At 49.3% G+C, this 15,332-nt stretch overlaps 1 protein-coding gene across 2 annotated transcripts in view; it reads right to left on the bottom strand.

Annotated features, from left to right (window-relative positions):
• Window positions 1-433: 433 nt before the first annotated feature.
• Window positions 434-15,332, bottom strand: part of TCEA3 (transcription elongation factor A3) — a 35,294-nt gene continuing 20,395 nt past the window's right edge. For both annotated transcript variants that reach the window (XM_090268775.1, XM_090268774.1), the window contains 6 exons: window positions 12,756-12,922; window positions 12,519-12,580; window positions 9,590-9,739; window positions 4,471-4,617; window positions 2,753-2,824; window positions 434-530 (listed from right to left, as the gene is read on the bottom strand). In XM_090268775.1, coding sequence (XP_090124901.1) covers window positions 522-530; window positions 2,753-2,824; window positions 4,471-4,617; window positions 9,590-9,739; window positions 12,519-12,580; window positions 12,756-12,922 — 607 coding nt within the window. In that variant the 3' untranslated portion in view covers window positions 434-521. The remainder of the gene's footprint in view (window positions 531-2,752; window positions 2,825-4,470; window positions 4,618-9,589; window positions 9,740-12,518; window positions 12,581-12,755; window positions 12,923-15,332) is intronic.

Here is a 15,332-nt window from a genome sequence, read left to right on the forward strand (position 1 = left end):
CAGTTCAAGATGATCTGTTCCCTGACTCAAAGGCCCCCAAAGTCAACTATGAACAGAGAATAATGAAGTTTGGGAAAAGATGCGGAGAAGAGAAAAAAATCTTTCTTCACAGTACAGAAGTCATATCTGCCCGAGCCAAACTGTGCACCCAGTCTTCTGATTGTGTGACTCTGGGGTGGTGTAGGGTAACATTTGCGCCAATCTGTTATTTTTCAACTCAAAAAAGGTTGAGAGGTTTGGATATGAGGGGAGGGATACAAAGCAAAGGTCTGTCACCTACTGTCAAAGATCTGACACCTCTTAGGATGGTACCCCAGTTACGCTCCCTCTATTAACCAATCTGTATTAATAACTAATGGTTCATTTGCAAAAGGATTCTCCCTCTGATCCCTAGTACCCCATTCAGAGTGCAGCATTTTGTTTTCCATTTCCATTTTTATTTTTTCTCCAGTTATGATGGCTTAGTGCTTTCTCTTTGTTCTTCCTCAACTTGTTCACTGAAATCCTGGCTGGCAGGTCTGTCAGCAGAACTACAAAACCAAAAAGGCAACAAAATTTTAGACCTTTCCCTGTGTCACCCAAGGAGGCTAGGGGCAGAGGGAGGGGACATGAAAGAGAAGTAAGATCTGGAGTCCCACAGACCAGAGTCCAAATCTGAGCTCTGTCATTATTAGCTGTGTGACTCTGAACAAGTCACTCATCTGTAAAACGAGATAATAATGCTGGCCAATGCAAGAAGGATATCAGGTAATAAATGAATGGAAATTTGATGCCAGACATGTCGTAGGCTCTCAATTCATGGTCAAAATAACACCGTGATTATCACTAATCGCTGGATTAGAATTTAGGCCCTCCCATGGCGATGGGCACTGTCTGAAAATGTTGTCAGAAGCCATGTAGTTGCCACCTCAACTGTGCCCAGCCAGCCTCTCCAACGAACAGGGATAAGGGAGGAGGGGCTGGTTTTGCAGCAGGCAGAATGACCTTTCCCCAAAGCAACAATCACAGAGCTATCACTGACTGAGCACTCACTCCGGATTAGGCAGGATTCACATGTATGAACTCATTTCATCCTGACAATCCCCCTGGGATGTAGGCACTGTGTCACCCCCATTTTCATAGGTGAAGAAGCAACTCAGAGAAGTTAAGTGATTTGCCTAAGCTCCCAGAATGCCGGTAGGTAACAAACAGAACAATAAGAGTGATGCCTTCTATGTACCAGGAACATACGTGCCCAGGGCTTTTCCGGATGGCTGTGCAGGTTGTTCACTGCACAAGAGAGCCTGGCAGAAGGGGCTAAGTTGGGGCCGAAACTCAGCCCCTGCTCTGCTTGCCAAGCTCTATGCCCCGGTGCAAGGCTGTGTCTGCCTGGAGGCAGGGACACCTTTTCCTAATTTGACAAAGATACCACAGGAGCTTTCAAAGACCCTGGTGATGCCTCATGGACATTGCCTTTCCTAATCCCTACAACACCTCCATGAGCTAGATATAAAAACCGCCATTTCAGAGAGGAGGAAACCCAGGCCTAGAGTTCAGGTCACTTAGCCAAGTCACTTGGTAAATGATAAAACCAGGGTTTGAACCTGATGCCGAAGCCCATGCTCTGAACCACTAGGCCACTGTACTGGCCCTGCCCCTAAATGCTCAACAGATGAATGAGGGAAAAATACACGGGCGTCTGGCTTTTCCATTAAAAAGGTATGATGAGGCCCCAGGGATCTCAGGGCCCTCAGTAAAGTTATAGAAACTCAACGGATCAGGAATGTGGAGCATTGTCTTTCAGTGCTCCAAACTGTGACCTTAGGCTTGCTAAGCATTTTGGTAGCTAGGTTTCCTCATCCAAAAGTGAGAGTAGTATTATAAAGGAACACTTCTCGTAGCTGTTTGCAAAGTGCCTGCATATGCAGTCATCTTTACATCAACCACTGGAGGAAGGCATTATCATCAGCCTTTGGCTCAGGGAGGTGAGTAAGATGCTCAGGGTCACACAGGGCAGAGTGGAGACCTGAAACCAGGGCTTCCAGTCCCACGCTCAGTCTGGGGCTCCTTGCTAAGTACCTTAGGACTTCTGGAGTACCCACAGCCTGCCTGGTGGCCCAGACATCACACAGTACGCAAGCAAGTCAGGTGGTACTGGAAACTGACATTAATCACATGACCACATGGCAGGAAGGAGCACTCTGGAGGAGTTTTTGCTGGGCTCCTGTGTCTGAAAACAAAACCTCTTGCTTCACAGGAGCTGGGACAGCCAAGGGTCATTCATGTAAGCTTTTCCAGGGCTGCCTTGGGAAGGGAGGGTGATGGGGGAGCACTGAGGGGCTCAGCCTCTCTGACAGGGCTTGGCCTTCCTCATCCCTGGCTGTGGCCAGGTTCAAAGGAAATCACATCTGTTAAAATGCTTTGTAAAGAGGTGTGGTCCAAATGCAGACTGCTATTGTTTTTCCTCTGCGGGTCCGGGCGGGTGGGGTAGGGAGGGACCAATTCCATCTGTGCTCAAATGACAGATTTGTCCATCCTCTGACAAAGTGTGGGTTGCTGCTCCCATCCCAGCTGGGGGTCTTCCAAAATGAAACCAAGCACCAAGTACACCCTCTCCCTGCCCTCCCCCCCCCCCCCACAACCCGCCACGATCTCTAGCTCTGCAGACCCATTCTGCACAGGCTGGTAAGCCCCCTGTGCATGAGGCCCCTTATGGGGGGCAGCATCTGTGGCTGATGAGGTTGGAGGTGGGGAGAGGGAGAAAGATACAGACCTTCCAGCGATTGCCGCACTCATTGCATAAGACGAAGGTAGTCATGGGCTCATCAGCGCTGCGTGTCTGCACCTGAGCCAGAGAGAAGACCACTCATCAAGTCACTGTGCTGCCCTAGGACCTGCCATGGCCCCCACTGCCCACAGAAGTAGGTCCATATCCCAGAGTTGGCACTGTTATTCCCACCCCCCTCTGGCACCTCCCTGATCACTGAGAACTCTATAATGTGTATTTTCCTCTCCTCCTGCAGGTCCATTGGCTCACTTTCAGCAGCTCACTGGCCCAGCCTGACCTTTGTACTTTCACTCTTGCTCAGCCTTCTGAACTGATCTCTCTCATCTTGCCCCCAGACTCACCTCCTACCGGAAGTACTCCCTGACTCACCTCTGAACACACCCTATTGGGTGAGATGGAAGCACCCCTAGAGATCACCTAGTTCATTCCTTATTTTACAGGTGGAAGAACTGAGGCCCAGAGAGGAAAAGAGATCAGAGGATCATGGGAACTATTTAATGCTACGTTTTCTAGTTTCTCGTCCCCTTAACCAAACCGTTCAGGGGCAGGAACCGGGTTTCCCACAGCAAATCCCTGGCATTTCCAGATTTAATCATTGCTGTCCTGATGGCCAGGACACATGGCACGTTACTACTTTGCTGACACTCAGTTATGAATGATGTCAGCTGGGAGCCCATGGGGTGTGAGTCAGTCCCCCCCGCTAATGAGGGAGCATAGCCAGAATGACACAGCTGAGCACAGTCTTGCCCCTGGAGAGCAGCGGCACCTGAGGAAGTGCAGAGAAAACTTTGCCAACGGGCAGTTTACTTCTGGTGAGAGGGCAGGTGCCGGAAGCACCCCCCCCCCCACGTGGAAACATGCTTGGAGGAGAGCAGGAGCGTATACAAACATCACCAACTTCCTGGATCTGAATTCTCTGAGGGGTGAGCCCTGGGTGACAAGTGACAAGGCTGACTGTATTTCTGGTGTAGCCACAGATCACCGCTGGCAAGGTGCTCTAGATAAATCTTGCTCGCTGAGAAAATGGCGGAATGACTAGAGTTCCAGAATGACTAGGTGTCCATTAGAATCCAAGAACATCGGTGCCCCAATGTCATAATATGGGCCCCCCAGAAACAGGGGGTGGTTTTCTGGTTTTTAAACCAGAGAAGTGGCCTCCTTAGCTACGCAGTTCCCCATACAGGGGCAATGGTCTTCACTGTTAGGACTCGGGGCTAAATCCCTCAGGCTTTACATACCAAGGTGGCTGCAATGCAGGCAGAAAGGTCTAGATCTAGATTCATTACTGTCTCTGCCATTGACCATCATTGCCACCTTGGACAAAGCTGCAAAGCTTGTCCCCTGTCTGGGCCTCGGTTTCCCTGTGTAAAGTGGGGGAGCTGAGTTTTATATCGCCACATTCCCTTCCAACCGTCTGTGACTCTACAGTTCTGTGCCCTGTGAGTCTGGTTCCTCCTAGTCTTGCCTCAGGCTCAGCCAAAGCGCGCTGGCCAAGCCCCACAGCCACAAATCTGGGTGACTGTACAAGCAGAAGAACATTTTCTAGAAGCCACAGGACACATTGGTGCACCAAGACTTGCCCCTTTCTCTGCAGCCTGGAGTTTTAACCCTTTGCCCCTCTGGCTCTATTGAGCTCTCTCTGCTTCACCATCTCTACGCCCCTGTAGCTTCCTCCGCCAGGGCCCCTCCCCTCTCCACCTTACCTGGTTATAGGTACAATTCTTTTTCTTGCATTTCTTGCATTGGAAGAGGTCTGTGGTGGTGCCACCTGTTTTGGCCATCTGGTGCTCGCGGATAGCCTCCTGGGTCATGGCATTCCTCAACTCCCGCAGCTCGTCACTGGCCATTTCCTGGAGAGAACAAGTCTGCCCTCAGGGCCAGGGAGTCCCTGGGGCCCTGCCCCACACCTGGTGTCTAGAGAGCCTGAATGGAGTGGGGGTGGGGGTGGGGGGCGCAATGTGCTGGATTGAGTACAAGGAGCTGGCGGGAAGCCTGGACGCATGGCCCTGCCCCAACTGGGAAAAAGCTATATCCAGAGTCTCCATTCTGCCTTTGGGTGGAAGGGCAAACCTGGGGGGGCTCTAGCTGGGCCAAGTACAGAACAGGGTGCACAGGAGAGCAGAAGGCAAACAGCTTCTGCCCCTAGATCAAAATGCCCTTGTGTACATTTCCTCAGAGCTGGTGTTCACCCCGCCTGCCAGTGCCTTGAGCACCTGCCTGAACCCTCCTGTTTGAGCTGATTTGACCAGTGACCGTCTGATCTATGATGTTCTCCTTATCCTTCCGGTCTTATCCTTCCGGTCTGGACATGACCCAGGGCCTGTCTGAGCTGGGATCACTGCCAGCCCATTCTGCCTTGTGGGAACCGTGGTCTCACTATGACTTGCTGTTGCTGTCCCCACCCCCGCAGGACCTGAAGCACCTGGGTTCACACCCCTAACTGCTCACCTGTGAGTGCATCACAGAACGTCTTTAAGTTCCTACAGAACAGACTCTGCTGTCTCGTGCCAAACTCACTGCAGACACCCAGCGTCCACATTACCTGGGTCTCCTTCCTTTCTTTCTCCACCTCCCTTGCCATTTGACTCCTCTTACACCTCTGCCAGAGGACAGCAGAGAGGGGGACACTCAAACCAAAGAGAGCTCTAGTTAAGATTGGTTTGGGGGAAGGGGAACCATAGAGGCTAATGCTAAAACGAGCGAGGATTTGGTAGTGGCTGAACATTTCCACTGTTGCTTTCTACGCTGACTCTCTAAACTGTGGAGAAGAGTTGGCACAAAGGTCAAATGACTTTAGTGACTACTAGATCCAACGCTGATCACTGCATTGTAGCCCCTTGGGCTTCCTGACAAAAGGCAGATTCCTAGGAATCCAAAACTCGAAGGGCAGGCCCATGAATATGCATTTTTACTAGTGACCCCAACTTATTCTGGTGCACACAAATGTTTAAATCCTACTGCGTTGTCCTAGCTGGGTGGCTCAATTGGTTGGAGCATCGCCTAGTACACCAAAAGATTGCAGGTTCGATTCCTGGTCAGGGCACATAACTAAGTTGTAGGCTTGCTCTCTGATCAGGGCATACGGAAGGCAACCAATCCATGTCTCTCAGAGAGGCAGAAAGGATGTATGAGAAAAACATCAATTGGTTGTCTCTCACAGGCCCCCAACTGGGGACCTGGCCCGCAACCCCGGCATGTGCCCTGACAGGGAATCAAACTGGCGACCCTTTAGTTCACAAGCCGGTGCTCAATCCACAGAGCCACGGAGCCACAGAGCCACATCAGCCACATCAGCCACATCAATTGTTTCTCTCTTCCTCTCCCTCTCTCCCTATCCCTCTCTCTCTAAATTCAATAATAAAAAATATCCTCGGGTGAAAATTTTTTAAAAATAAATAAATCCTACTGTGTTACATTCAACAAACAGGTTCTAATCAATGACAGGATACATAGAAAAAGAAGTCAACCCAAAGCTATGTAAGTAAAAAGCAGCTGACTTTAATTTCGGGGAATTTTTCCAGAGCATAATCCATTTCTTCATTCAAAATCTATTGGGTGACAATTTATTGAATGTCTTTAACTGCATTGGTGTGCTGGGAAACTGGTTTTGACTGTAGGGGTGGTTGATTTGTAGCATTCACCAATTTCCATGGTGTAAATATTTCCATCCCGGCAGATTTTAAGCTACTAATGTGATATAACTGAATGCAGAGTTGGGAATAGCTACACACAATCACCTCTCCTAACTGGGAGGAGCTGGTTTCAGTACCTCACTGCCTCTAAGCCCTCAGGATTCAGATAAGAAGATTTGGTTCCTGTCCTCAGGTATGCTAATCTGGTGGAGCAGCCAAGCGTTTACACAAGATAGCAAGATAGCCTATGAAGTACTAAAACAAAGGCATGCGAACTGCCTAGGGACAGGGCGGGCTCATTAAAGAAGCTGATACCTTATGCAGTCTTGAAAGATGAGCAGAACTTGTGGGGGGATGGCATATTCTAGACATAGAAATAGTCCATGCAAAAGATTAGACAAAAATAACATGTTTGCAGAAGGGTATTTGGAGTGGCCTCAGGGCCGAGGAGATGGGGCTGGGATTCAGATAGGGAAGGCCGGTCTTGTGTGGCACCTAAGAAATACAAACAGAAAAAAAAAAATCTATCTGCTCTCCTACCAATCCGTTTGCCTACCTCTGCCCTGACGCGTTTAGAAGGAGGCAGCACCAAAGACACAGGGAGTAAGTACGGTAATATAGAAAATAAGGAAGAAAAATGAGGAAAATAAAGGTAGGAGATGACATTCCCCACGTTGTATATACACTGTTAGAGAAGGGCCCCAAAGGTGAATTTGATCAATATTTGTTGTACGCTCTTGACGTGCCAGGCCCTGGTCTCAGTGCTGGGTGAGCAGGGAGCAGACAGAGTCCCTCTCCTTGTGGGGCTGACAGTATGTTCACTCAACAGTGCCAGTGGGTATCTCAGCATCTACGCCAATCTTTGATAAGTCTGGGTAGAGAGGAAAAGAGAGAAAGGAGGAGGGGATCTCATGGACAAGGAAAGAGACAGAAAAGGGAGTTAGGGAGATACGGGACGCAGAGAGGACGTCCATCTGCACAGGCACCACTGTCCCAGGCTTTCCCTGACCAGAGCCGCGCATCCTCTAAGCCACAGCACAGCCAGCAGCCCAACCCCAAGCTGTTATTTTTCTTATTGGAGCAAAAATGGTCCTATATAGAAGCTTCCTGCCCGGAGCAAAAGATGACCCCAGGAAGGTCTCCTTGTCATCCCTGTTGCCTGGGTTGCTGATGGGGAGGGCGTGGTCTGCGGCAGCTGGCCCAGGCAGTCCCCTGTCCAGGGCCTCCTAGATTCCTGGCTGGCTCCCCTTGGCCTGGTCAGCCTCTTTTGGGGCCTGGGTTGATCACCCGATTCTCTTGCCCTGTTCTAGTGAACAGTTCTTGGGTGGGGCCCGACTTCAGCCATGTGTCTGGCTTGGCCAGTTGCTTTGCTGGGACTTCTGGGGCCTCTTTTTGTCCTAATCCAGACACTCAGCTCTGTCTGACCTCCAGCTTCTGGGAACTTCCTGGGTTTGGCTCAAACCTGTGCCAAACCTTGCTCCTGGTTCTCCTGGGCTTGGTTTCCCAACGTGGCTCTGGAATTGCCTGTAACAGTCTCCTGACAGCATTACCACAACACACACACAAAGAAGCAGAGGGACCTCAAAGCAACAGATTGAGGGACAGAGAGGAATAAACACAAGGCTGGGTTTCCATAAAAGTGACAGTTTCACTTTGCAGGGAAGGAGCACATGCTGTAAAGCCAAGTTGCAATTTGTAACTCTGGGCACATATTGCTATTTGCCTAAAAAGATCAGATATTTTAAATTAAGCAGAAAGATAACCCTGGTCCACTTGTGCTAAGTTTCCCTAAAGCCAAGGGTATTATCTTATTCTGGGTATTTGAGCAAGTCAGTGAACCCTCTCCTCAGAAAAACGTACATACACACTACATAACACACACACATGCACACACCACACTTCATATACCCTGCATACACTAACCACACACATTACACACACAGAGACTAAATAAACACACACACATCACATACTACACACATCATACACACCATACACATAGAGGCCCACTTGGGCCAACAGTTTCAGAGGATGTCACACATTTTCCCTCCTCCAGGACACTTCGGCTCACTAGTGCATAGTGGTGCCCCCTCCAGGTGCTTGTGGGAAATCCCTCAGTTAGCTTGGGCAGCAAAAAGCCGCTCCTACCTGAGGGCGTGCATGAAGTCTTCCCAAGATGTAGACTCTGAAATAAACAGCTCTGGGTTCACATCCTCATCTGTCACTTACAAGTTGTTTGGCCTCAGTTTTCTCATCCATAAAATGGGGATAATATTTCCTCTTTCATAGCATCGTGCTGAGGGTTACATGAAATGGTTGGTGAATGGGCCTATTATATACTAATTCTGAGGAGGATTTTTCATGTATTAACCTTCTGAACCCATTTATTGTTTATGAGATAGCCATTATTATTATTATTATTCTCATTTTACAGATAAGAAAACTGGAGGCACAGAAAGGGTAAGTGGCTTGTCTAAGATCACGCAGCTAAGTGGGAGAGGCAGAATTCAAACGCAGGCAGTCTGACACAGCCCCCCAGTTTGTAACTTCCTCGAACAGGCTTGTTGCCTTTTCCTTCCCTTACTGACCCTTTCATGGTGGATCAATCCTTCCTTCCTGTAACTTCCCATGACGGCTCTATCATGGCACTCACCACTTCTATTTTATACATACAGTATCTGTAAGTATGTCTGTCTCCCCACCTTGGACTGTGCTCCGTGGAGACAGGGACTCCTGTGAAGGCTTGGGCCCAGAGCTAGCTGGGCAATGGGATAGAGGACTGAACAAGGCAGAAGAGGGAGGCAGATAACAAAGCAGTGAAGAGTGGGTGCTCTGAGGCCCAACAGCTGGCCTCCTGGCTTAAATCCTTTCTAGCTGTGAGTATAGGCAAATCACTGAACTTCTCTGAGCCTTGGCTTCCTCATCTGTAAGACAGGGAGAGTAAACATTTCTATCTCAGTTGGTGTGAAGACAGAATTGGTCAGTGTGTCTAAAGTGCTAGCTCGGTGCCTAATATGCATTAGCCATCTTTGCTATCCTGATGGTCCAGAAGCCCTGAGAGATGGGGCATCAGAGGTGGTCTGACTGTAAGAGCCACCTGGCTATTCTTCATGGGGTCGCAAGCCCCTGCCTCTGAGGCTTGGACGAAGCTGGAAGGGCCTGGCCTCCCACCCCACCATACAGCCCTCACCTCTGCTGTCATCTTGGCAATGAGGCCAGTGGAGATGGCCCCACTGAGCACGTTCCGCCGCAGGCCTGGGTTCCTGGGGTCCTTGAGGTTGCTGATTCGGCTGCGCACGCGGTTCCGGTACTTCATGTCTGTGCTCTTGAGCTCCTGGTAGATATGTGACATGGTCAAGGGCCAGCCAGACACTCACGGAGGGGAACAGGAGGACAGGGAGCCTCTCCCTGAAGTGTGAGGAGACCCAGCTCCAGCTCTTCCTCTCCTTGCACTTGTACAGAGGTTGGGCACTTCTGTGACATTTGAGGGGCTCTCAGTTGGGCATATGGGGTCTGTCATGTTTCAGGGCCAGGAAACAGCCTCCATGGTGAGATCAGATCAGAGCAAATACTGTGGTGTCCAGGACTCCAGGAATGGGCACCCCGGGTTTGTCTGAGTCTCCTGTATGGCCTCAGGTGAGTCACATGTCCTCTTTGTGCCTCAGTTTCCTTATCTCTAAAATACAGGGCTGTTATGAGGATTCAGTGAGTTAAGCTGCATGACAACCTAGCATGGTGTCTGGGACATCGCAACAACTCAACAGTTAGGGGCTGTTAGGATGATAATGATGAAGATCACCTCTAGTTACGGGGCGGTTGTGAGTCAGTCGGCGGAGAAAAACAAGATTGGGAGCCACATGTTTAAGGTTCTAAGAAGTACGGCAATAAAAAAAAATCGCTGACCTTTGTTTAATCTCATGCTCCCAGTTCCCTAGTAATACCCTCTTTCTCTAGTAATACCTATTACCATCCCCCGGAATGTACTTGGGGAGTTGCTGGTCAGTTACATCTCTCATTAAGAGACGAGGAAGCTGAGGCTCAGGAAGGGTGCAGGCTTTTGCTCAAGATCACGGGGCAAATTCCCAGCAAGAGACAGGCTGGAAGCCAGACACCCTCCTAACGGTAAAGTTCTCTCCACTCACCCAGCAGGAAGTTGCCCCGGGCCAGGGACCACAGTTACCTCTCTATCCAGCTGTTGCATCCCAGACAGGCCTCCCAACCCCTCCTCTGGAGGAGCTCAGGGAACACAGAGCACTTTCTTGGTCTCCCAAGCCAAGGAGACACAGGAAGACGAAGCCTTTGCTGGAAAAAGCCATTACAGTATACGAGAAAGCCACAGCGGGCAATGGGGAAAAAATGGAAACAGCTGACGTGCTAGAAATGGTGGGAAGGAAGGTGGTATAATTTCTGTTTTTGTTGTTTTACTGTTGTTTGTACAATAAAAATGTACAAAGAAAGACTATGCCATAATGCATTTGAAAGAAAACATTTGCTTAAAAATCTGTGCTTAGGATTCCTGGAGGTGTGTGTCTGCTTGTGTAGGGGTAGAAGGGCTGGCAATCCTTCCCTCAGCTTCTCACTGAGATCAAGGGGAGGGTGGGGCAGAGCGCAGACCAGCGTGTCCCTGACCCCACGAAGGAGCACACGTGAGCCCCATGGCTGCCATGTTAGTCCAGGGTTGCGCTGAAGAGGACAGGGCTTTTTTGGAAGACAAACATTCAAGCCCTCAAACCCGACCTCCCACCAGCCAACAACAAAGATCTAAAGGGTTGACGCAGCTCCGATACCCTTTCCTTTGGAAGAAGGACACTCAGTGGAGGAAGAAAACAAAGAGGAAAGCCCGGGAATGGAACCATGTACCGATCATCCACCTTCGTTTCAAATTGGGCTTGAAGGTGGAAGGGACCTGTTTGGAGGGACAAGTTCCAGGGGAAACAGAAGAAGCTCGTGCTCAGTGTCCTGAATTAGTTAGAAACTATGAAAATGCATTTGGTGAGATGCTGGATAGCTCAGGACCTGCTGGTTCATAACTAAATGACAGCGGAGAGAAAATCCCAGAAGATGCATTGGAGGATATTAGCACAGGCCTCAGGCAGGAGACAGAAGCAGGCCAGTTTGCTGTCTGCAGATTGGCACCCCATCCCAGCCCCAGCTGAGCTCTAAAGGTAAAGCCTAGCAGGCCTCAGATGGGTCACTCACATCCAGACACCCTCTGTCCTGGGGATTCTGTCCCCCTCCCTCCACACCTCTTTGACATGCAAAGCATTGTCTCCAGTAAAAGAAATTCCAGCATTCACTCAGTGGGGCCCAGTGCTAAGGAATTTTTTACTTCAAGACAAATCTTTTGGTGCAATGGGCCCATGTCACGCAGGTGGTCACCTCCTCTGTCAACACAAGGCCCCTTTCAGAGAGTTGAAAGAACGGGGCGTATGAAAAGCCCAGGATGTGGAATCCAAAGATCAAGATGTTCAGTCCAGCTCTGAGACCAGTAGTTCCTGAGCCTCAGTTTCCTCATCTGTGAAATGGGAACAACAGCCCCGGCCACACAGAGATTGTTGTGAGAATTAACAGAGGTAGGCAGCATGTCAGTTGCCCATCACAGCACTTGGTACATGTTGGGGGATAAAAAATGGGAGCTGCCATCTATCTTCACAGGTTGGAAGAGGTAGGAAGGCTGAGCATGAGAAATGCTGTCCTCTCTGTCTACCTGACCGCCTGATGTCACAAACTAGGCAAGTTATGACACAGCCTTTCTGGCATAGCAGTTGAGCCTTCAAGTTCTAAAATCGCACTCTCTGGGTTCCAATCCCAGCTATGCCACTACTATTTGCTGGGTGAGCTTTGGCAAGTGCCTTAATCTTTATGAACCTCAGTAAAACAGGATTAGTGAGGAAACTTACCTCGTGAATTTTTCCCAACACTGAATGAGGTATACTGTTCATAAACAGCCTAGCATTAGGCCGGCAGGTGCAAGACTTAACAAACGTTAGCTAGAATTAAGAACTCTGGTTCAAGGGCAGAGGAGCCCCTTCCCGCCCCACTCATGGTCCTGGATCCTGTGCACTCGGGAGACCTGCTGCTGGACAATCTAGGCACCCACAGCCTTGGCAAAACTCAAGGATATGGTCTTCGATTTCTGATGCCATCTTGTCACAGTTGACTCCATAGTCTTTGTAATCATCTAAAAGAGATTCGGAAGCATGGGCGTCAGCCAGACATGACCATGGCAGTGAAGCCTGATTGTACCGGGGACTATAGGGGCCTGTACCACTTCCGTGGCACTGAGACAGACCACATCTCATCTACCCGTGGGAAGCCTTCCTCCCCGCCCCCATCTCTGGCCCAGGCCTTCTCACCATCTGCTTTCAAGGCTGCTGAGAGCATCTCCACACACTTGTCCCGGACAGAGTCCCCAGTGAGATAGCAAGGTGCCAGGAGGCAGATGGAGGGGGCGAAGGTGGGGCTCAAGGGGCTGCTGGGTGTCTTGGGGGAGGTCTCTGCTTTCGATTTGCTGCTGTTTGACCTGAGGATGACAATCCGTAATCAACATTCTCACATTAAGCAAATAAAGCATTTACTAAGCAATGACCTACTTTAATCCTCATAACAACCCTATGAGGTGGGCACTATTTTAGGTACTTGATGTGGATCATCTCATTTGATCCTCACAGCAACCCCATGAAGTTGATACTATCTTATCTCCATTTTAGAGTAGCATTTTAAAGGTACATTTTAAAGAATGTTACTCAGGTCACACATCTGGAAACCAGCAGGACCAGAATTAAAACGCAGGCAGGTGAACTCTGGTACCCACGCTCTTAACCCACCACTGAGCTCTACTGACTCCAGAACAGTGTGACAACACCAAAAACTATAGCCATCAGGCACTGTGCGAGCTGCGTGCGCGCGCTCTCCCTCCCCCGCCCTCCGCTCTCATTTCTTCACTCATTCAATAAATATTTATTAGGCACCCATTCTCAGGGACTGTGCTAAGAACCAGGGGTAAAGCAGACAAGTCTGAAAAGCTCCCTTGCTCAAGGAGCTTACAGTCCAGCGAATAGTGAATGTGCCACCCGTTACGAGGGCTGCCTTTTGCCATGTGCCAGGAACCGTGCCAGGCACTGTAGAAGCACTTTCCAATTTAACCCTCACAGCAGTCCTAGGAGGCATGTACTGTTATCATCCCCATTTGCAGGCGAGGAAGCAGACCTAGAGAGTTACCACACCGAGACTTGAACTCAGGCCTGCCTGATTCAAATCCTTACACTCTGAACTCCTATCATGCACAGTGGCCGAAGAATGATCCCATTTTGGTTTTGGCTTAAAAAAAAACAAACCCACAAATAAATATATACACATACATGGACACGCATATATGCACAGATGCTTGTAAAGATAATTGTCTTAGTCTGCCTGGGTTGCCATAACAGAACACTGGACTGGTTGGCTTCAACAACAGAGATATATTTCTCACAGTTCCAGAGACTGGGAAGCCCAAGACCAGGGGTTGGTCAGTTTGGTTTCGTGTGAGTGAGGGTTCTCCTTCCTGGCTGGTGCATGGCCACCTTCTCACCGCACCCCTCCACGCGGGGAGAGAGCGAGTGAGGTCTCACATGTCTCCTCCTATAAGGACACTACTCCTATTGGATCGCGTTTCACCAATGTGACCCCTTTTAACCTTAATTATCTCCATAAAGGCCCTAGCTCCAGATACAGTCACATTGGGAGCTGGGGCTTCAACATATGATTTGGGGAGGGAGAGGTCAATAACATTCAGACCGTAGCACCGTATTAATAGCAATGGTCTCTCTGAGGTGGGATTACAGATTGAACGTTCTTCTTTTGCTTATACATATTTCCTGTCTTCTACCAAAAAAAATGCATCTAATTTAGTAATGAGAAACACATTTTTTTTTAAATGAGCAGTGACTCTGCTGATGGCTCAGACAGGCTTCCTGTCTTCCTGTTGTCAAGCAGCTGCCAGCAAAAGATGGAAGAAACCCAGCTGTCCACTGATGGGTGAATGGGCGAACAAGATGTGGTCTATACATGCAGTAGATTGTTATTCAGCCATAAAAGGGAGTGAAATTCTGAAACATGCTACCACATGGATGAGCTTTGAAGACAGTATGCTAAGTGAAATAAGCAAGATACAAAAGGGCCAATATTGCATAATTCCACCTATATGAAGTACCTAGAATAGTCAAATTCATAGAGACACGAAGCAGGATGGTGGTTACCAGGGGCAGGGGAGGGCTTGGGGAGTTAAGGTTTAATGGGTACAGAGTTTCAGTCGGGGATGATGGAAAAGTTCTGGAGAGGCCTGGGCAATGTTGGGGGGCTCAGGGCAGCTGCAGCATGAGGGTGAGGGGCCTGGAGAGAAAGGATTTGGCCAAACTCTGGGACTTGTTAAGGATGGTAACAACAAAAGCCACCATGCACTGACTTTTGCTGTTTATTTCCCTCTGCAAGCCTGAGAGTCACAAGTGATCAGCCTCATTTTACAGATAAGAGGATGGAGTGATAGTCATATAACTCCCTCTGCTAGCTCTTCCCAGTCTTTTTTAAAAGATTTTATTTATTATTATTTTTTTTTTTTAGAGAGAGAGGGGAAGGGAGGGAGAAAGAGAGGGAGAGAAACATTGATGTGCAAGACACATTGATTGGTTGCTTCTTGCAAACCCTCAACTGGGGACCTGGCCCAGAACCCAGGGATGTGCCCTGACTGGGAATCGAACCAGTGACTTGTATGGTTCATGGCCCAGCACTCAATCCACTGAGCCACACCAGCCAGGGCTCTCTCTAGTCTTCTCTTTCAGTAACCCATCAGGATCTGCTAGCCAGCCCTCATGCCTCCTAGGAAGAACTGAGTCATCAGAGTTGAAGAAATTAGGGGCCCTTCCTCCCTCCATCCAGGGTCTTACCACACCAAA

The sequence above is a fragment of the Furipterus horrens genome, unplaced genomic scaffold (assembly GCF_987537825.1).
Source record: "Furipterus horrens unplaced genomic scaffold, mFurHor1.1.pri manual_scaffold_3, whole genome shotgun sequence".
NCBI classification, from domain to species: domain Eukaryota; kingdom Metazoa; phylum Chordata; class Mammalia; order Chiroptera; family Furipteridae; genus Furipterus; species Furipterus horrens.